Source organism: Fusarium keratoplasticum, chromosome 8 (assembly GCF_025433545.1).
Source record: "Fusarium keratoplasticum isolate Fu6.1 chromosome 8, whole genome shotgun sequence".
Classification (NCBI taxonomy): domain Eukaryota; kingdom Fungi; phylum Ascomycota; class Sordariomycetes; order Hypocreales; family Nectriaceae; genus Fusarium; species Fusarium keratoplasticum.
The window spans coordinates 110,506-131,464 of NC_070536.1; the positions used below are offsets into that span (position 1 = coordinate 110,506).

At 50.9% G+C, this 20,959-nt stretch overlaps 7 protein-coding genes across 7 annotated transcripts; 5 read left to right on the forward strand and 2 right to left on the reverse strand.

The window, feature by feature from the left end:
* Nucleotides 1–281: 281 nt before the first annotated feature.
* NCS57_00982900 (uncharacterized protein) lies at nt 282–3,816 on the forward strand (the record flags this gene model as incomplete). The annotated part of the gene is made up of 12 exons (XM_053059589.1): nt 282–348; nt 394–554; nt 605–773; nt 823–1,020; nt 1,075–1,396; nt 1,448–1,894; nt 1,947–2,184; nt 2,232–2,605; nt 2,652–2,760; nt 2,811–2,934; nt 2,979–3,639; nt 3,690–3,816. The coding sequence occupies 12 exons, from the start codon at nt 282–284 to the stop codon at nt 3,814–3,816; spliced, it is 2,997 nt and encodes a 998-aa protein (XP_052909983.1).
* A 1,930-nt stretch (nt 3,817–5,746) lies between these two features.
* Nucleotides 5,747–7,669, forward strand: NCS57_00983000 (uncharacterized protein; the record flags this gene model as incomplete). The annotated part of the gene is made up of 6 exons (XM_053059590.1): nt 5,747–5,917; nt 5,967–6,060; nt 6,126–6,379; nt 6,425–6,526; nt 6,575–6,902; nt 6,951–7,669. The coding sequence occupies 6 exons, from the start codon at nt 5,747–5,749 to the stop codon at nt 7,667–7,669; spliced, it is 1,668 nt and encodes a 555-aa protein (XP_052909984.1).
* A 462-nt stretch (nt 7,670–8,131) lies between these two features.
* Nucleotides 8,132–8,864, forward strand: NCS57_00983100 (N-acetyltransferase domain-containing protein; the record flags this gene model as incomplete). The annotated part of the gene is made up of 2 exons (XM_053059591.1): nt 8,132–8,531; nt 8,587–8,864. 2 exons carry the CDS (start codon nt 8,132–8,134, stop codon nt 8,862–8,864), a joined length of 678 nt encoding a protein of 225 aa, XP_052909985.1.
* A 142-nt stretch (nt 8,865–9,006) lies between these two features.
* NCS57_00983200 (NB-ARC domain-containing protein) lies at nt 9,007–12,512 on the reverse strand (the record flags this gene model as incomplete). The annotated part of the gene is made up of 7 exons (XM_053059592.1): nt 9,007–11,138; nt 11,191–11,348; nt 11,405–11,574; nt 11,635–11,940; nt 11,989–12,045; nt 12,099–12,324; nt 12,379–12,512. The coding sequence occupies 7 exons, from the start codon at nt 12,510–12,512 to the stop codon at nt 9,007–9,009; spliced, it is 3,183 nt and encodes a 1,060-aa protein (XP_052909986.1).
* Nucleotides 12,513–13,602: 1,090 nt separating this feature from the next.
* Nucleotides 13,603–17,019, forward strand: NCS57_00983300 (Amidase domain-containing protein; the record flags this gene model as incomplete). Its single annotated transcript, XM_053059593.1, has 12 exons — nt 13,603–13,827; nt 13,880–14,069; nt 14,122–14,390; nt 14,445–14,616; nt 14,669–14,796; nt 14,854–15,037; nt 15,093–15,483; nt 15,535–15,686; nt 15,927–16,276; nt 16,356–16,555; nt 16,643–16,869; nt 16,922–17,019. 12 exons carry the CDS (start codon nt 13,603–13,605, stop codon nt 17,017–17,019), a joined length of 2,586 nt encoding a protein of 861 aa, XP_052909987.1.
* Nucleotides 17,020–17,117: 98 nt separating this feature from the next.
* Nucleotides 17,118–17,724, reverse strand: NCS57_00983400 (uncharacterized protein; the record flags this gene model as incomplete). Its single annotated transcript, XM_053059594.1, has 5 exons — nt 17,118–17,144; nt 17,244–17,297; nt 17,359–17,514; nt 17,576–17,584; nt 17,713–17,724. 5 exons carry the CDS (start codon nt 17,722–17,724, stop codon nt 17,118–17,120), a joined length of 258 nt encoding a protein of 85 aa, XP_052909988.1.
* Nucleotides 17,725–18,529: 805 nt separating this feature from the next.
* On the forward strand, nt 18,530–20,934 carry NCS57_00983500 (uncharacterized protein; the record flags this gene model as incomplete). The annotated part of the gene is made up of 6 exons (XM_053059595.1): nt 18,530–18,645; nt 18,709–18,910; nt 18,964–19,762; nt 19,812–19,861; nt 19,922–20,351; nt 20,396–20,934. 6 exons carry the CDS (start codon nt 18,530–18,532, stop codon nt 20,932–20,934), a joined length of 2,136 nt encoding a protein of 711 aa, XP_052909989.1.
* Between the last annotated feature and the right edge of the window lie 25 nt (nt 20,935–20,959).

Below are 20,959 nucleotides of genomic sequence, written 5' to 3' on the forward strand. Positions count from 1 at the left end.
CGTAAAGATTAGCTTCAACATTAGCCTAATCCGAACTTGGTGGCTGGTGATAAGCGCTGATACAAAGACGAAGGAATTCCTCGCCGATGGGTCATGGAAAGTCTTGCCGACCTGCTGATTCCCACAACGTCAGGGGATAAGTCTGGATTTGGACTGAATCGAGTTGAAGCGTCCTGGGAGAAGAACCGAGCGGCGGTACTTATTTAGGTGACCCCCTGATAAGATGAAAGAGATGTCAACGAAACGGGGCAAATACTTATCATTATTCACACTCATTCATCATGTCAAGCAAGATTTACCGAATCGGCGTCGATGTTGGCGGCACTAACACTGACTGCATCATCTTGGGTATGAGCGAGAGCGATTAAGCAGGCGCACGCTAACTGTTGACAGACCCCTCCAAGTCCAAGGAGCTAGAACGAGGTATTATTTGTTCCGCCAAAGCGAGCACCACCCCTGATGTCACAAGCGGCATCAAGTCGGCAATTGCCAAGGCCCTGGAGCAGGGAAACATCCCAAGAGATGCTGTAGCGGCTGTCATGATTGGCACCACGGTAGATCATGTCCATTGTCTCTCCAAGACCCGTACTGACATTATCTACAGCATTTTGTCAATGCTGTAGTACAAGCTGACAGCCACAACCTGCGCAAGGTTGCTGTCTTAAGGCTCTGCGGACCGTATACTCGTGAGGTGCCGTCGTTTTGCGACTTCCCCCCTGCCCTGGCGCGGATCATGAATGGATACACGGCATATCTTGATGGAGGCCTTGAAAGTGAGCGAAAATGAATGCCTAATGTTCTATACTAACAGTACAATAATAGTCGATGGACGTGACATTACGCCGTTGAGCGAAAAGCAAATCCGGAATGAATGTGCCAAGATTCGAGAACTAGGCATCTCTGACATTGTTCTCGTCGGTGTATTCTCACCATTGGACACCACTGGTCGCCAAGAAGAAAAGGCCAAAGCCATCATTCTTGAGGAGATTCCTGGCGCTGATGTTGTCCTCTCAAGAGACAGTACGCCCCCCTATTTCGTTTCTTCATGCCTTGGACTAACAGTGTGTTTGAAAGTCGGAAACATTGGCTTCTTGGAGCGAGAGAATGCATCTATTCTTAACGCATCCATCATAAAGTTTGCTCGCAAGACAATCGCTGGATTCGTGGCTGCCATGCAGTCCCTTGGCCTTTCGTCATGCCCTCTTCTCCTTACCCAAAATGACGGCACTCTTATCGACACAGAGACAGCTAAGCGGTGCCCCATCCGAACATTTTCTAGTGGACCTACGAACAGCATGTCTGGAGCATCATACTTGGCTGACTTGGTCAGTGAGAGCAAAGGCCGTCAAGTGATTGTTGCCGACATTGGAGGAACGACGACAGATCTCTGTGCCCTGTAAGTCATTTCATATACTGGATGACAGGACTCGATGCTTACAATTGATAGCTTACCATCTGGCTTCCCGCGGGAAGCTGGCGCCTGGGTCGAAGTCGGTGGTGTTCGCTGTGCTTTTCCCATGCCTGAAGTGCTGTGCCTTGGCCTTGGAGGTGGCACCAAGGTTCTCCAGAATCCGGATGGCGGTGTCACTGTTGGTCCAGAGTCTGTCGGTCATCGCCTGCTCTCAGAGGCGCTCGTTTTTGGTGGCACAACCTTGACGGCTACCGATGTCGCGGTGGCTGAGGGCAAGGTGAACATTGGTGATGCCGCATTGGTTAGCCATCTCAAGGGCACAGATACGATTCAGAAAGGCCGCCAGGAGATCAAACAAATTCTAGAGCGTGGTGTCGACAGCATGAAGCTCTCTGCCGAAGATGCTGTTCTGGTTCTCGTCGGTGGTGGCAGTATCGTCCAGATGGATGAAGTCAAGGGCGTTGCTAAGATTATCCGACCCCCGTGAGTCTATTCCACTCACCCTTAGAAGCATGCAGAAGCTAACTCGGTCCAGCCACTTCGATTGTGCAAACGCTGTCGGTGCGGCCATTGCCAAGGTCTCGGGTCAGATTGACACCATCGAGATACTTGAAGGAAGGGATGAACAGGAGATCATCGAGTCCACCAAGCAAAAGGCAAGCGAGGCTGCCATCGAAGCTGGTGCAGACCGTGATACGGTCAAGATTGTATCACTGGAGAACCTGCCCCTCGAGTACAGCGCGGTCAAGGCAACTAGACTAATCATCAAGGCGGTAAGATCTGTTGTTCCCAGGGCCAAACGTGACTAACGCAATAGTAGGCGGGCATGCTCAGAGTTGATGCCTTGCTGCAAGCGACTGCCGAAGAGCCTAATGGTGTCTTTGAACCGCCGACGAACGGCCATAAACCCGAAGTGGAACAGAAGTCTGACGACTATGCCACCAGCGCATCCGCCTTGATCAAGATTTCTGAATACAAACCAGAAGTCACCTCGGACGGAACATGGCTAGTTTCAGAAGTTGACTGTGAGTTCTTGGCCACAGGTTGTAGTGTCGTTGCCTGTGGTGGCGGAGGACCTGGATACAACTGTTACCTTGCAGCCCGTGCAGCCTTGCGTCAAGGAAAGAAAATGCGGGTGGTTGACATCAGTACCATGCCAGATGATACTCTGGTGTTTGGGACAAGTACCTATGGGTATGTTTGCTGCTGCTCTGGCTTTGCTCAAGCTGACACTACACAGTGCTCCCGCCGTTGTATCCGAGCGGCTGCCCAGCGGCACTGAGGCCATCGACGCCATCGACGGAGTGTTGCCGTACTTTGGAATCGATAAACCGGGTGCAGTGATCGCGGTAAGCTTGTCTGAGTTGTGTCATGGTCTGACGACTGATGACGGATTTAGGACGAGATCGGTGGCATGAATGGCTTGCGACCGTTACTGACGTCGATACACTATGACGTTCCTACAATTGACGGTGACTACATGGGCCGTGCATACCCACGCATCTATCACAGCACCACCTACGGTAAGTTGCTACCCTTTGTAGGGGTCTCTACTAACCCTGGTTAGTCAACGGGCTCTCTATTGTACCCTGCGCACAAGCAGACGGCATGGGGAACACAGTAGCAGTGTCCAAATGTGAAGACCCTATCCGACTAGAAAAGTTGCAACGCAAGGCTGCTCTTGAGCTCGGCCTCCTGAGCCAGATGTCCCAGTCTGGCATGCGAGTTGGTGACCTCAAGAAGTATGCTGTTCTAGGCTCCACGTCGCTCGCCTGGCATATAGGCCGAGCCATCTATCAAGCGCGGCAGGAAAAGACAAGCATTGTAGACGCAATTGTAGGTACTTTCGAGGAGAGATTTGACGAAGCTAACGGCTGCCAGCTCCGAGCTCACCCTTGTGGACGTCACTTGTACACTGGAAAAATTATTGACGTACGTCGTTTTGTCTCTGGTGGTGGCTACACTGAGGGTTCCGTCCGACTTCGAGCTATTGGAGCAGAAGAACGCGAGGTAGGAGAGACTGTGTGTACCGAGACTCGAGACATGGTGCTGCCATTCCAAAACGAATACCTCTACGCAGCACTTCAGGATGGGAAGCAGGAAGAGGTGATCTGCACAGTTCCAGATCTCATCAGTCTCATTGGAATGGATGGATACGCTCTGGGAACTCAAGATATCAAGTACGGGCTCAGAGTCAACGTGATGGCGTTTGTGGGACATCCTCATTGGTAGGTCATTCTGACGGCTGGCTATTACCTTTACTAACATGGTGACCCAGGTATACTGAGCGCGGTCTTGAACTGGGAGGACCTAAGGATTTTGGGTATAAGGATATGAGGAATGTGTCTGTGGCGCCAAAGTATTATGACCCTCCTAGAGTTACAGACATGTTTCGGCCAAGGTGACTAGAAAGAAGATTAAATACCAGTTAGTACTGAGAAACAGGACACAACGGAGAGAATAAAGTTAAATTTAAAGACTCAATTGGTGGGATATTGGCGTCTTCCTTAACAAGCCACCAAGCCATCCACCACAAGTGACACACGCCTCATGCCTTGTCGAACAATCTCAGTGTCACAGTGAGATACACGCCGGTCATACAATCAGATGGTTACTATCTTGCTTGATTGCTTATATAATGTACCTGATTTATCTCCGATTCTCACGCATCTCCATGTATCTGGGCCAGAATGATCTCGACGCAAAAGAACAAAAGTCTCCAGCTAGATACATATGCCCCGACAGCAACAGTTTTAAAGAATATACAAGTCGAATGCACATAAGGAGCTTTAAATGGGAAGAGATCAGTCTCAGCACGGGTTCAGTCAAGAAGAGACATTCCAAAATAATGAATGCCTTTGTCCCTCTTCCACCGATTTAACCACTCAGGGGAAGCTCAACACAGAGTCTAGGTAGCCCAAATACAGTCGACAATACAAAGAGAAAGTACATAAGAATGAAAGCCTCGGATTTGTTGCAAGATAAAGTTGTCTGACGTGCCCCCGACCAAGCCCGCGAAGGACTACTTGACTGGGAATGACAATGCCTGCACTGGTCCTGAAACACAGAATATTCTCAACGAGAAGCATGGGATTTGCCAACTACCCCGAAGCAACCGGAGAATATCATCCGTAAACATGTAGTTAAGATATGCCTAGGTCCGTCAGCGGCACGTTAGATCGTGAAAGGTTCGCCATGGCGGTCGTTGGATACAGCTGCACTGCCAAGTTAGCTTCGGTGGTAAGACAATTAGGTCAGTTCTTGTCGCCCCTGCCCTGATGCAGACCCAGGAGAGATCGCCAGACTTAGGCGCAGACAGCGTTGGCACCAAAGATCGTCAGTTTAGTCGCATGGCGTCCAGCAGCGCCCGTTAATCATTCCCATGACCAGATTAATCTCTTGTCCAAGGGGCGCATTTCTAGTATATCGCCAGCGCAACAGGTCGAGAAGAGACCACGGCGAAGCCGCGATCTCCAAGGCAGTAGCAATGAATTCCAAGATGTATGTAGCTGGGGCGCACCACTCATCGCAGTGCCCTTGCCAGCTGGAACGAAACTTTGCTGTCCCAAGGCGGGATTGTTTGATCACCGACGGCCCAGGCCTGTTAGGAATGCGCCTCGTTGCCGCACGGGAGACCGATCCGTAGTCTTGGGCCCAATATGATTCCCCAATCACAGCCAATCTAAAACATGCATGGCTGCTTGGGGCTTTAGTAGATCTCGGACTTTTTGATACGCGACGACCGCTGCTGCATTCGTACATTCTGGATATTTGGGTAAGTGATTTGGCCCCCCGCTGCCATGTCTCTTCGGCTTTGTGACCGTCCAGTTCCGAAGCCACGCTTATTGAAGGTCTCATGTGAAATAAGTTTACCAGGGCCTCGAACTGGACATTTCAAGACAAGCTGAGCATGAAGTGTCTGGTTACGCCTGAATTTTAACTCATGACCCTTGCGGCAGTGCCGAATTGGTCCCTGATTTCTAGAACAGGGGCGCCCAGGAGAAGCTTTGCTTAGCCGTTCAAAACAGCAGTGGCTGTGCCTAGATCGCTCCTGTGATAGACCATATCTGGGCCCTTCCCCTGAAAGGTTGAACGCCACGAACTTTTAGATTTATGCTTCTGATAGGGCTCATGTGTCTCGCTGCCTTGGGCTTAGCATCACATCGAAGATGCCTATCTCGGCCAATTCCATCGTTATTGGCCACCACCACAATCCGCCCAGCAATCCATGGCGGTCCTGGTATTGAGAAATCTTTATCCAATATCTGAATAAATTCATCTGGTCCCCGCACTCCAAAGCGTTCATCACTCAACTTCGTCCAAGTCCATCCCAACATGCACTTCTCATCGGTTATCGCTGCAGCCCTCTTGCTGCTCAGTCAGCCGGCTTCTGCCCAAAACATGACGGAAATCTGTGCTGGTGCCCCCGGCATCCAAGGTTGTACAGGGGCGTTCAAAATCCCTGTTAAAGCCCAGTTGAAGACTTGTAGAACCAAGTACTACTCGGTATGCACAGCTATTGACTACTAGACCATGGCTAACTTGGACGGAACAGATTGATCCCTGCAAGACCAAAAAGACATTCAGATATCCTTGCCCCATTTGGAGCGACCCGTTCAGAATGTGTGATGGCACAACCTGTGTTCCTGGTATGTCTACGTTTAGATGGCGGATTGGGCCTCTTAACTCGAGGGTCAAGCTAATAAATTCTCAGGTACTGTTGAGAAATGGACAGATGTTCCATGCGGAATAAACGTCATCACGAAAACCATTTCCGTTTGTCAATCCATCCGAGATATCTTGGGCGGCGCCGGGAGCTCTTTTATCGACAAAGCCAACACCTTGTGCAACTGTCTCCCCCAAATGCTCTGGTTAGTCAACTCGGGGAGGTATGACAGCGCCTTTAGACCAGACGGTTTGCTCAAGGTCGAGTCGGATGTGGTTACCAATGTTATTCGGCTGCAAAATGTAGGTTTCTCTGGAGACTTTGGATCATTCGACTAACCATTGTAGTGTTTCCTTGAAAAGGAACTTGGGGTTAAAGACAATCGAAATGAAGTGTATGCCAAGGAGCTCACTCCCAAGGACGGCTGGCTAGTCTTTACCGCGCCTGAGGTATGATTGCATCTTCCCCTAGAGTAACACTTGCTCACAACTAAACAGATCACTTCGGCAACCTATGCAGAGTTGGCCGTGGCTGTTTCTCCCTGTCTGACGGGTGTTGGGTGCAATCCAATTGCCGTAACTGCCTTTTTTACTAGATATGTCAAATCTGCGGCACTCGGTATGGGTTTGCAAGTAGGAAACTTGCTTCTCGGCTGGGTAGAAACATTTGGCTCAATGAAGACAAAAGTATCGACGATTATAGGTGCAGCCAACACTATCAAAACGTCCGTTGGTGCCCTTCCTGGCAAGGTTGACACAACCAAGAAGACTGCTTGCAAGGGAAAGCTCTGCTCTGGCCCCGGAGTTTCTGCTTTTTTGAGCAAAGGTATTTGCTGCCCAATCACGATTTTGTGAATTCACTAACTGTGGATAGTTAACAAAGCTATTACTGCTGCACAATCTTTGCAGAACATCCGACAGTCAGCTGACAAGGCGGCGAGCGCTATCCCGGAGATGATCAGCATTGCCGACAAGGCCATCGAAGTCACCAAGAAGGTTCCGAACTCGAGCTTCTTCATGGACCTTATTCAAAGCGGTTCCTTCACAAAGGTCACAGACATACTGGAATCCATACAGATTGTTAAGAAGCTGCCAGAATCGGTCAAGGAAATCGAGGCTACTGTTGGCCCTGTCCAAGAGCTCGTTTCCAAGTACGAGCCCCTTGTCAAAACGGTTTCTGCAACCGTCAAAGAGGTTACTTCATTCTCTTGGACTTCATACACCAAGGAATTCCAGGCAGATTCTTCGGGCAAGTTGCGGGGCTTGTTGACTGGGCTTCAAAACATGATCCAATTGCAACTGGGCGAGCCACTTGATGATATTGCCACAGAGATCAAGAACTTGAAAGATGCTTTGGCTACCTTTCCAGTCAGCAAAAGCAAATTCGATTACGACGCTGATGTGACCTACTACAGCCGGTGGTCTGAAGTCTCGGTACCTGCGCCATGCTCCAAGCAGAACAAGGCAAACTTTGAGCTCTCTGGATACAAGACCTCTTATAATTACCCCAGCTTTTACCGTTGCGATTATGGACCTCAGCGAGTTCCGTGGCCGAGGCATTTTGTTCCATACATGAAGATTAAGATGAGCTAAATAAAATAAATGGACGTGGTTTAGTGCTCTTTGAATCTTTGGCAATCTGTAACTATGTGGAAGCTTCCATCAAACCACCTGTGTCCATTGTCGTTTGGGAGATCCCTAACGTGGCGAAATGAGCGGAAAGCCCTCATATCTGTCACTACCTAATGAAATACACTGCTTTTATAGTAGTGCACTCTGGGTTCTGATCAAGTCAAATACCTGAGTTGGCGGGGTTGATCACCTTCAGTTAGTTGATATGCTCGAATCCGTAGCTTCGTTTTACCACTGCGACTCAATGGCCTCTTCTCTCCAAGGAGGGGCTCCCCACCACCTCGGTTTTTGACACTCGATCCTTTCTCTATTACTAATACTTCTCACAAGATGATATATACCACCCTCTTCTTTCCTTGCTTCCCCCCCTGCTTTTTTCTTCTAACAAGTATATGCACACCGCCTAGCGAACCATTCGCACTCATGGCCTACTCTCTCGTTGATGGTGCTGTCGCTGACTTGGAGAGTATTACTCGCCTCCAATTTTCGGCGTTCTTGTCTACAATTGCCATCGAGCGTCTCGTCTATCCCGCTGGCATGACCCGTCGCACACTTGCCCTGGCTGTCCAAGCAAAGAAACGAAGTTTCAACCAGTCACATGTGCGCTATTTTAAAGTAGTCACTGATAACGGCCAGATCGTGGCGTTCGCACGATGGTATGTCTGGACCGAGGACCAACCTGAGACTGCTTGGGGGGCCCCTTTCAGCTTCACACCGCCTGAAGGGCTGCCGCCGAGTGAATTCAACTCTGGGGCAGCCCAGCAGTATTACCGAGGTGTAGATACCTTGAAGAAAAACAACATCCGGGGAAGACGGTGTCTGTGTAAGTCGAGTTATTGGAATACTATTCCAGCCAACATCGCATTAATTCTGATTAGATTTGTCACTGCTGGCGACACATCCAACCCACCACGGGGAAGGATGCGGGAGCACTCTCATGAACTGGGGCATGAAGTACGCAGAGACACACGCGCTTGACCTGTACCTCATTTCCTCACCGGAATCGCTTCCTTGGTATCAAAAGTTTGGCTTCTGTGTAATCGACACGTTTTCAATGGACATGACCATGGCAGGCGGAAGCGAGGAGGATAACACAAGTGGCTTCTACACGGCCACTCTGATGCAGCTGAGGTGCTCGAGAAACAACGCACTCTGATCAAAATGGGAATGTATTGAATTAGAAGAAGCGCAGCCAAAGAGAATTAGCACGAGTATGATACGATGAAAACTGCAAAGTAAAGTGCAAAAGCCCAGTAACAGATATGGACAAAAGTGAATACCAAAAGACCTTGCCCAGCTTATGAATAAACCTCGCGGACGAGTGAATCCAGTTCTTCGTCGGTTCTGCCCATGAACGACCTGCCCTTGATCTTCCATGCTCCTTCAATACCCTTGGTCCAAAACCCCTTTGCCTCCCTTTCTAGGCCAGTGTTGTTGGTTTGCTGTGCAACATGTTCGAGGACCTGGCTGAGTTTTAGACACGATCGTGGCCAAAGCCCGGGGTCATCGTGATAGTCAGAAAAGATATCTTCTGCCTCTCTCAAGCATTCTAGTGCGTATCCCACGTCCTGCAATTCAAAGGCTAGCCTCCCGGTCTTGTAAAGTGATACACCTGTAGTGTAGTGCTTCCCCTCTTGAAGTGCTTGGCGGCGCCTCAAGCAGTCTTTGTGGATGCGATACCCCTCCTCACGACATCCCCGGGCCCATTGGATGTTCCCATGGTAGTAAAGTGTGTATAACATGAACGTCGTGTCGGGCCCGCATTGCGGGTGAAGATCAACCGCCTGTTGGATGTAGTGGACTGCTTCGTCTAGCTTCCCCCAACGGTAGTATGCACAGCCCATATTTGACAGCACTAGTTCCTGCGACTCCGCGGTGCCACCAGGAGAGTTCTGGCAAATATCTAGAGCCTTCTTGTAATATTCGGCTGCATCGGCCTGATTAAAAGGCTGGACGAGTTGCATGTCGTTGGCGTAGTTCATGTATGAAATGCCCAACTGCTGGATCTCTGGGTCATCCTTCCAAATGGTTCTTTCGCGGTTTTCGATGGCCAGGAGTGTATATTCAAGACCTTTCCTCTCCTCTCGTCTGAGCATGTAGGTTGCACCGAGGTTATTGTATATCAGGCCCAGCGTCTGGCTGTGTCTGTCCCCAAGCTTGAAGCAGACGGACTTGGCGGCCTCTAGAACCTGTAATGCAGACTCTGTCTCTCCCCGTTCGAAGAAATACCAGCCGCAGTGCGCGAGAGCCTCAGCAAAGTTTCGGGTGACCGTCAAGCCGGAATCGTGATGTTGGTAGAAGCGTAGAATGCTTTGAAGATGGGCTGTGAATTTCGCACACTCAGGGTAAAGGGAAACCATTGATCCGCCCTTTTCCTGCCGAGGATAGGCCTTGCATATACATAGGAGGGCATTGCTGAACGCTTCCCCTCGGAGCTTTGGATCTAGCATCCACCGTCTTCGAGTTGCCGTCTGAGTCATGCGGTGTATTCGTAAAGGGTGTTTCCCGTCTGCGTTGTGCTCTTCCAAAAGTGACTGAAACACGAGGGTGTTGATGGCTCGTCTCTGAACCGGGGCTTTCGAGAGAACGCTGGGGACATCATCATCGGTTGCATGGAAGTGACTGATAAGTTCCAGAGGGATCGTGTCAGGGTCTAGAAGAGACACCAAGTCCAGTAGTGCGGAAGCCTCTGGCGATTCAGAGGCTAGCCGGGAAAGGGAAAGGTTCCAAGCGGTGGAGAGCTTGTTCTCATATGACAAGTTTGCACCGGGGAGCTCCTGTTCGACTGCTATACTCTCGTCTTGGTCCAGCTCTTCAAGGAGCTCTCGGAGGCTGCGCTCAGAGCCTTGGATGTAGGCTGCCATGTGCTTTATGGCCAGTGGCAAACAGTCGAGCCTCTTCACAACATCGGAAGCTAGGCTTTCCTCCCCATCCCTTCCTTCCGCGATCTGGGACCAAAGCCATTTCGCAGCTGCGTCTGTAGTAAAGCAATCCACTTTCGCCGAAGCACTGAGAAGATCGCGGCATGAGCCAAGGGAGCGGAGTCGAGAAGTGACGATAATATAGCTTGTCTCAGGAAACTCACGAGGCCAATAGGACTCGATGAGTTTTATATCCTCGACGTTGTCGAAAACGAGAAGCCAATTGGAGTTTCTCTCAAGCCACTGTCTGACAGCGCTGATGGTTTGCTTTGGATTTGTCCCTGCTCCTTCAATTTTGAGACTTTTGGCGATGGACTCGTAGGAAGTATTGATCTTCTGTTCTTGGTCGGAGTATACCCAAAGGCGATGTGTGAAGCAATGGCTGTTGTCATGCATGAACTTGAGCGCTATCTGCGTCTTGCCAACTCCAACTCCACCATATAACCCGAAGGCATGGCAGTCAATGGTTTTGTCCTTAAAATGGCGTGTCATTTGTTCCAGGACATTGTCTGATGTGATTAGCGACGAGCTATCTAGGGCTCTTTGGCCTGTAGAGCTTACCTGGGCGCGCAGTAAAATTGCGTGACCGGTAGAACGGGACGTCAACCGCCACTTCGTTCACCTTTGAGTCGCATGTTTTGGTGGGTGCCTGGGTCCTGCTGCTTGGCCGGGGGTCTTCATGGAGCTCATGGGGCGGTGCCTGGAACAGGGCGGCATCTCTATTCGGAGCTACATAATAATTAATTGCGATGTCTTGCCAACGTGATCGGAATACTTGCTAGATCCTGTGAGATCTGAGTTGGCCCTCCTGAAATAGTCTATCAGCGCCACCCAATTGTCCTCCTCGCGGTTTCGGAAACGGCAGATGTCTATGTGCGACGCGTTAAGGCCCACCTGGTGTCTTTCCGCCTTGATGTCCATGTGTGCTGACTTCGGTTCCACAATCTGTATGATCAAAGTAAGAAAGTGTCATGGCGTGGTCGTACAAGGGTGAAAAGGACGAACCAGACCCAAGCCCCGACAGGACAGGCTTTCGCTAAAGCTGTAAATGATAAAATCGTCGGAAATGTGAACAAAGTTCTTGTGAATATCGGTCACTGTGGTAGAGAAGGATTGTAGCTCCTGGGCACTGGAGGTTGTTCCCGGCCTGAGGCGGACGGCACTGCATAGGTTGGTACCAATGTTGGCCCATATAGCGCTGTCTGAGCCTCTGTGTGGGGTGGCAAAAAAGAAAATGCCAATGGGTGCTCCCAGGAATGAGCAGTTGAAGTCTCTATTCTTCGCGATCGAGATAGCCTTTGAGTTGTTGTCCTGGTTAGCATGATTGGCCCAAGGAGAGGATAAGTGTGCATGCTATACCTCCTTTAGAACCAAGCCGCCCATGCTGTGACAAATGAACAAAATTGGCCTAGACTTCTGCTTTAAATGGCGTTAGTTAATGGATACGTCCTAGCCGTCCATTGACTTACCCTCTCTTGACCCCTTTTCATATCCAGGTCCGCCAACAACTTGTCGGCAAATGTTCGAATGCGTCCATAACCACAGTCACTCCAAAGGTTGGCATTGTATCCATATGTCATGATACGAGCACGCGGCAGAACTTCAGGTAGAAGTTCTCGTGGCCAGAACGTCTTGCTCTCTTCGTGTCTCCATGACGTATCCGAGCCGCCGTTGAGTCCGTGGACTAGGATAACGCTGTGTGGTGATTAGCTTGTGAGACAAGGGTCTCGGAGCTTTTAGGCAACGTACTCAAGGGTGCAAAGCTCGTCCTCCTCAGCGTTGTCGCTTGGGAACACGGCACGCAAGCCCAAACGGCCCTTCGGGTTGTTACTCGGGGTAGATGGGTTGAAAAGCAGCTTGATTCGGCGGCCGAGGCTCGGCATCTTGGTGCGTACAGAGGCGAAGGGATGAAGGGTTTGATGGTGTTCATCTGATGGTAGGAATTTCTGTCATGATAGAAGTCTCACGATGCAGGGTCATAAATTGGCAGGATTGACAGAAGATACAGTAAAACAGCCTGGACGGAATGGAAAAATACGGCAAATGAGCAAAGCATTGGAAATTCTGGAGCTAGGTCAAGAGTTGCCCTCCCTCTCAAAGCATACACCCCCGAAATCATTGATTTACCGCGGGAACGGAAACCAGACTTGCAACCCCACGGATGGCGGCAAGGCAAATTGTTCAGCTTCGCCACTAGTAAGGGTTCTGATGCACCCGGGCCATTCATTTGTGGACAGTCGAAATCCTTTTCCAGGCTCAAGGTACCAACAAGTAGCAGTACGAGATTATTATGGGCTTCAGAACTGCGAATGTGGTGTGTCATGTGCATCGTCCACACCTGACAACGTGGAGACCACACGGCACCGTGTTGCCCTTTGTCCAATTGGAATCCAAGATAACCGACACAGCCATTTCAAGACCCTTGCAAAGTAACAGCTGAAAGATCCCGAGGTTGGACAGCATCTGCAACGTAAGCATGCCAAGCACGGCTGGGCTCTTTTCATCACACCGACCAAGGCGGTTCGGGCCACCCAAGAGAGAACTGACAGCCTGATGCGCTATTCGGGCTCCTCATTCGCCCGCGGAGCCCAGAATGAGCTGGGCCTCATCCCTTGAGTGTTTCAGACCCCGCTTGGAGGCTCAACTGGATGCCAACACATTCCGTATTCACCCTTCAGCTCTGCTTTCTGCGGTTTCTTGGCTGCCAGCCTGATTTTTCTCAACATTCTCATCGGATCCAAAGCCAGATACGTGAGGCCAGCTAGTGTCGACGGGAGGATCACGCATTTGGAGGGTTGACTATTGCAGAGTCGATCCAATTATTTCCGTTATTAACTTGCGACCAAGAGAGTGAGTGGAAGCAGCTCGTCTCTGATTTCTCTTCAAATCCCGCAGCTGCTGCGGGTTTCCTTTCCAAACAGTCCACACGCACACCCACACTGACCCGGCAATCTCGAAGCGCTGTGTGCCCACATGGCTTCGCAACGCACTCTCAAGATTGCACTCTCCCTCGCTGTCGTTGTGGCTCTGCTGACCTCGCCGTTCACCCAGGTCGCAAATCTGACCTACAACTGGATGAGATCTTTCTGGCAACGGCCCTCCGCCCTCACAATGTCTGTCAAGCTTGAAAACACTTCCATTGCCGAGGTTCTCGCTGGGCTCGAACACGGACAATTTACGGCTGTCGAGCTGGTGACGGTGAATTTGACTTTCTTGAAGTCGAATGCGATTATATCTAACCGAGTCATAGACATATATCAAACGAATCGAACAACTGAACCCACGGGTCCATGCGGTATCCCAACTCAACCCCGATGCTCTCGCTATAGCACGCGACAGAGATTCCGAACGAAAAGCAGGAGTCCCTCTTGGCATCCTTCATGGAGTACCAGTGCTTGTTAAGGACGTGGTTCTCACCAAAGACGGGTTGAAGTCGACAAGTACGCATAGGCTCTTTATTGTATGCTTCTCGTTACTGACTCTGCACTCTAGATGGCTGCTCCGGGTTGGTTGATGCCATACCCGCCTATGAAGCGACCGTTATCCGGCGCCTTCGTGATCAAGGTGCCATCCTCTTGGGGAAAACTGTGCCGACGCAATGGGCAAACTATCGGAATCCCGGACGTGCCTCAGGAGGCTGGTCAGCAGTAGGAGGCCAATGCTTGGCCCCTTACCACGTAGATCAAGACCCATCTGGCTCTTCGTCAGGGAGTGCAGTCGCTGCTTGTCTTGGACTTGCAGCGGCCACCATAGGGACCGAGGTTAGTACTGGGACCCATGCTTGTTCAGGTAGTGATGGGAACTAACCTTTGAAGACATCCGGGAGCTTGAGCTCGCCAGCTCAAAGATCCGCGGTTTTCAGCATCAAACCCACTGTTGGGCTCACTTCCAGACACGGCGTGTATACTGTGAGCGAATGGCAAGATACTGTAGGTGTCATCGGCCGTACTGTCCGGGATGCGGCAACTATTCTTACTGCCATTGCGGGTGCGTGATAACTGTCCTTCCTTTGCCTAGCTATTCTGACCTGGCCATAAAGGATCGGATCCAGCGGATCCGTTCACCATCTCGGACCCTCGAGACAACGACGGCGTCCAGAAACCAGCGGAGGGCACAAACTTTGCCGAAGCTTGTACAGAGCATGGACTTCGAGGCAAAAGAATTGCTGTGAGTCATTTTTTTCAGCACAATGGATGACAATTGATTGAGTACGCACGCCCATAGGTCCCACGACACCTCTTTCCGCAAGACAAGGTCGTGAATGCTGCTTTCGATGAGGCCCTCTTGTTGATGGAATCTCTTGGCGCCTCTATCGTGGACAACGTCCACTTTTCAGAGTTCAACAGTAATTATACATTCTCAGAGGACCTGGAATGGACCCTCGGGCTCCGGATTGCGCTCCGCGAAAGTAAGTCGGCTATATTTTGGCAACCACGCATCGCATGCACTAATGCCTGATTTAGACATGAAGAAGTCGCTTGCGGCGTATGAAGAGAACCCGAAATCTCTCCATGAGCTCTCTGATGTTATTAAATACACCCAAGAGACTCCTGAAGAAGAAAACGAGAAATGGGGAGTTGGGGAATGGTTGAAGTGCGAAGAACTTGGCCAACAATATGGACCAGACTCTCACGAGTTTCGCCATTCAATGAGTCTGCGAAATCGTATCGGCAAGCAAATAGATGAGCTCCTCAGTCGCACCCAGTCTGATTTCATCTTCGTCCCCTCTATCGATACCAGCGCAAATGTCGGGGGCTGTCCTACCATTGGCGTCCCTCTCGGCTTTTACCCACCCGAGCACCCCATCACGCGACGAAAGTCGAATGGCCTCGTGAGTGTCGGGCCGCATGTGCCGTAAGTCCTCTAGCTAGCCAAGCTTCACAAAGATCCTGCTAACAAGCCAAGTTTCGGCGGGCTGTTCGTGGGCCGTCGGTGGTCTGATTTCGATCTCATCTCAGCCGCACACGCCTTCGAGCAAGGCTCCAGGGTCAGAGATAAGGTCTCTCCCGTGATTTCTTCTGACGTGGAGCTTCCGCTTCGCAAAGAAGAGGGCTTCCGTGAGTCACTGTGAGGGGGGCCATCGTTACAGGGTTAGAGATGGATATCTCTCCAGCGAACAGTTGTATCTTACCATTACCGCCTGAAACTCACCTTTTTTCTCCCTCTAAAGACTGCTCGCAATGCATAATTCGTTATATCAATACATCGTAGTTAACCGGAACTGTGGCATTTCGAGGATGGCCGTCTACTTAAGACACGCGTCTCCGCCATGGCGTACGGGAGCTCACTCGCTCAAGCATATGTTCTTGCCAGCACGAAGACAGCTGACATGGCGACTCAAGCCTCTCTGAACTACCTTGCCCCCCTGCCCCAATGGGACGACATCAAGCCATACGAAATTTCTGGTCGGGTGGCCCCGGGACAGCAGAAAAACAACCTTGAATTTGTGCCGCAGGTTGTTGAGGTTCATGATGCTCGCGATTGGGGTGACAAATTTGCCCTGGATACAACTGGATTTGAATGGGTCTCCCATAACACCACAGAGGGTCTCGATACGGACGCCAGCGTGACGAGATACGTGGAAGAGCTCGAGGCGTTCCTTGGCAAATATCTGGAGGCTGACATGGTCTTGACCTTCCAGTACCAGGTTTGTGCCCTGGGGAAGGGCTCAATTCTTGAGACTTGCCGAGCGAGGAGCCGAATTAGCCTAACCTTCTTACCGTTAGATCCGGAAGCGGAATTTGGATATCCTAGACCCTCGGGTGCGACCCCCAAGCAACTTCGTCCACGTTGGTAGGCTCATGAACATGGCAATCAACCCGGTTCCCCGAGACGTTGACTTTCACACAGACGTCTCCCCCGCTGGGGCAGAGGCCCGGATACGCTTCAGCTTCCCTAACGACGCAGAGAAGATCTTACGCGGAAGGTACAGGCTATTGAGGTAGGCAGTCCACCCGAAATTCTAGCCATGAGAGAGGGGGAAAGACCACCATCTAACCATTTCTATTTACAGTCTGTGGCGTCCTCTATTCAGTCCATTGCAGGATTGCCCTCTGGCATTGTGTGACTCGCGCACGGTTGAAGAAGATGAGCTCGTGGAGAGCGATTATGTCTATCCCAACTTTGTGAGTGAGTCACTCATGGTGAAGCATTCTCCACGCCATAAATGGTTTTACCTCCCAGAGCAACGCAAGGACGAGCTACTGATCATTACGAACTATGATTCGGCATCAGGGAGACGTAAGTTGAACAGAGGACGGTTGCGTGGCTCCAGGCTAAGGACACGTCGTAGGCACTCCACACACAGGCTTCGAGCTCCAGAATTGCAGTGATGCGGTCAGGCCTCGAGAAAGCATTGAGATGAAGGTTGTCGTTTACAGTAAGGAGTGATAGGCAAGGAATAAGTTGTCAGGGAGATGGCTCTATTCGTGTTGATGTATCCGTACTAGCAGCAGTGGAAAACAAGACGGTGATGAGGCATCATCACATTACATATGAGAACAGTTTGATTCAATCTGGTCTTGCTACTTAATCCCACGGCGTCACAAAACGAATGTGTCCCGAGCCTCCTTCGAAACGAACGATCTCGTGGTTTGAACAAGGTTGGCACTCACGTCTCTGCCGAAAATCTGATGGAGCTGATCAAGACCCCGAGTGGTCGTCGTAGGCTGCCTCGAGAGTTTCAACGGTGAACCATGGCTTGTCGTGGAGAGAGGTGGAAGACGGAACGTCAGCAGGGTTCACAACGTAGCTGTGCTCCCACGGCTGTTGTTTCTTGGCCGAGGCCTTGTTTCGGCGACGCCCAATGATCTGAGAGACGCTATGCGCCCCAAAATCTTCATCGACAGAAACGTCAATCTTGGGCTGGTTGGGAATAGAAGACATCTGTTCACAGGCAATGGGGTTAGGAGTCAGGTGATGATGTAGGCAGTAGAGGGGCACTGACCGTGTCAGGCTGTCAGATAGGGTGGTAACTATTCAGGAGAGAAGGTTGAATCTTGGAGTTGAGAACGGAAAGGAGTGAAGGGAAATTCCAAGGCGGCGTTGGGGTTTATCATTTCCTCACTCGCACCGTCGGCCGACAGAACCTGTCATGGCTCTGGTTGACGCAATCCCTGGGTCTCAACACCGACTCTTGCACTTGCACATCACTGGGCCGGTGAGGTTCGCATTCGCAAGTTCGGCACATGACCAACTTGAGTGACTCGTGGTGCCGCTAATTCATGGTGTTTAGACCGATTGGACGTGAAGGTGGTATCGGTTTTGATCCCTCTTCTCTCTTTACTATCACCCTCGTGATTGGATGCCCCCCACAAGACAGAGGCCCCCCCTGTCATGGGCAATTGTATTTTGGGGTAACGCAAACGCCAATGTTTCAGGCGGCAATTGTAATTTCGGTCAGATAAGGGATGCAGAGCGCGGCACCGGATGGCGATTCCGGGTCGAAATCAGGCTCGGGCGACGGGAACCCCACCAAAACGCCAAGCGCGGATCATTGAAGATGGCTGGCTGATTGCGGATTTGCTAAACATGGCATGTCCGAGGATGGCCTCAGAATGGACCACCAGATTAACCACACTGTTTAGCGACAAATGTGCAAGAGAGGGAGGGGTTGACTGGTCAAAGCCATGTACCGGTACTTGGACTTTGAATCAGGCTCTGAGGCGGCCATGGCCAACGCATTCGCGCATTCGTTCCACACACAGGTTAGATCCATCGACAGAGCCTCCTTGAAGCGGGGTCCCAGCAACTGCCCATAGGTCACTGCTAGACTTCATGCCTTCAGAACTTCGGCTACATACCTCAATTTCCTCGACATTAGCCTTTCTTACAATTCTTTTGTTTTGTTCAATAGCTTCTGCTCACTGCCTCAAACAGACCTTCCCGCCGCATCATCACCATGAGTCGCGTTGCGAGTGTTTGTGATACCCAACCACCGGTTCAAAGGCTGGAGATACGGCCAGCCTTCAGCCAGTTGTCGGCCGATGAGCAGAAATATGCCCACTTCATGAGAGAGTAAGTCCAATTCAACCACTATGCCCTAGTGGACTTGGAGCATATTGGCTAAGGAAACACCAGAGCAGCGTTTCATGGCTCTCGCATCATTATGCGCCAGGTTTCTCCGGAGTCGGAAGCAATCTTCAACCTGATCCTTGAGCTTTGGAGATCCTGCAAAGGGACCTGGGAAAGCTTGGCTAAAAACACAGGTGTGGACGAGGAAAGTCTGAGACACTTCCTCGAGTACGCAGCAACAGTCATGGAAAACCTGGGAAACTACAAGGTTGCATTAACTTAAACACACAGCCCTATATCCATTGCTAATAGTATCTATAGGGTTATGGCGACCAGAAGTTCGTCCCTAGGGTCGACTTGCCCTCTCTGAAGAAGCTTTGTTCCGCCAGCACTACAGCTACCAAGCTTTTAGAGGAGGTCCAGCTTCCCATCTACGCCGAGACACCCAATGCTCTTGGCTATCCCTCAGAACAGGGACTCAGCAACTACTATCCCCATTCGCCCGACTTGACTCGAGATGAAATCCGTGCGGTGCAGGACGCTATCGGTTCCGCAATGTCGCTACGGAACACTCGATTACAGAAGTCTTTGGACGACAGCAAAGTTGTGTATGAGCTTCTTGTGGCCTCTGTTTTGCAACACCCCGAAGGTGGCGTGACCAGAGACTTCCATCTTTCCGATGGGGCAAAGGCGGTTGTTAAGTATGGTGATCACTCGGACTGCCTGGCGAGGGTCTGTGAGAGTTTGGCCAAGGCCAAAGATTTTGCGGCTACTGAGCAACAAAGCGCATACATCACCAAGTTGATCTCGTTTTATCAGCAAGGCGATATTGAGATCCACAAAGAAGCATCCAAGGACTGGCTTGCTGACCAAAGCCCCTGCGTCGAGACGTGGAGCGGTTTCTTGGAGCCAGGTCGGGACCCTAGTGGGGTCCGTTGTGAGTTCGAAGCCCTGGTTGCCATGCAAGACAAGCAATGGAGCTCAGCATTCGCTGAGCTGGCTGCCCACGCCGAGCGCTTCCTGCTCCAGCTTCCATGGAGTGGAGTTGGCGCCGAAGCTGATGAGCTTGGCCCCTTCGAAAACGACACATTCATCAAGCCTAATTTTGTGGCCCTAAATTGTAAGTCGATCCTCTTTCTTGCTTGCTTCAGCAGACTAATCATTGCCAGTGCTTTGCTATTGCGCCAGCAACGTATGGACGGGCCTTACCGCCCCTGGTGTAAGTTATGAGAGGGAGCCCAGTGAAGAGATCAGGTACATTCCACTGACCAGCCTATAGTATACCGATATCAAGGCATCGCATGGTCGAAAGAACCTCACTTTCTCCAATCGAGTCGCCGCTAGCAGCTCAGGACAGGAACTGGATTTCCTGCTTGATGACGATCTTGAGTCCTTCAAGAAGCACCAGTCTCTATGCTTCTTTCTGCAACTAGCCTTGCATGAGCTCATCGGCCACGGCTGCGGTAAACTCTATCAAGAGACAGAGCCTGGCGTGTTCAACTTCGACCCAAACAACATGCCCATTAACCCATTCACTGAAGAGCCAGTAGCTAGCTGGTATAGGCCGGGAGAGACCCCCGAGTCTGCCTTTGGCGGCATCGCAACAGCATACATAGAATGTCTTGCCGAAGGGGTAGGCCTCTATTTGATGTCGGCCGATGGAGCAATCCGTACCCTGGCCCCAGACACCAGATCGCATGTTGATGAAAGTCAGTATTATCATCCTCTATCATTAGCAATGTGATCTAACGAGACCTCGAGTTGTGTTCAACGCCTATCTCTCAATTGCCTGCATGGGAATGCGTGCGTTGTTGTCCTACGACCCTGACAAGAAGGCAAGTTGAACACCCCTATCAACATGTTGTTGAACTGACCTTTGGACAGAAATGGGGTCAGGTCCATGATCAGGCACGCTTTGGGCTTCTCAAATGCTTCCTCAACGCTGGCCAGGGCTTTGCAACAATCCAGGTCACTGATTCTCCCCAATCCCTCAAAATTGCCATGGACCGCACGAAGCTTCAAGAAGTCGGCCGTCCTGCCCTCGGGAGCTTGATCCAAAAGCTGCACGTGTATCGCTGCATCAAGGACGTTGAACAGGGTTCCGCCCTTTTGCAAGAACTCACTCAGGTAGACGAGGACGCTCTTGGATGGCGTGACATCGTGGTTGGGCAGAAAAGACCCCGTACCCTATTCGTGCATGCCAACACTGTGCTAGACGGGGATAGTGTTCTGTTGAAGGAGTACCCGGAGACCACATATGGACTCATTCAAAGTTGGGTAGACAGACAATAGCGTTGTGCATTACGGCGACAGTGAC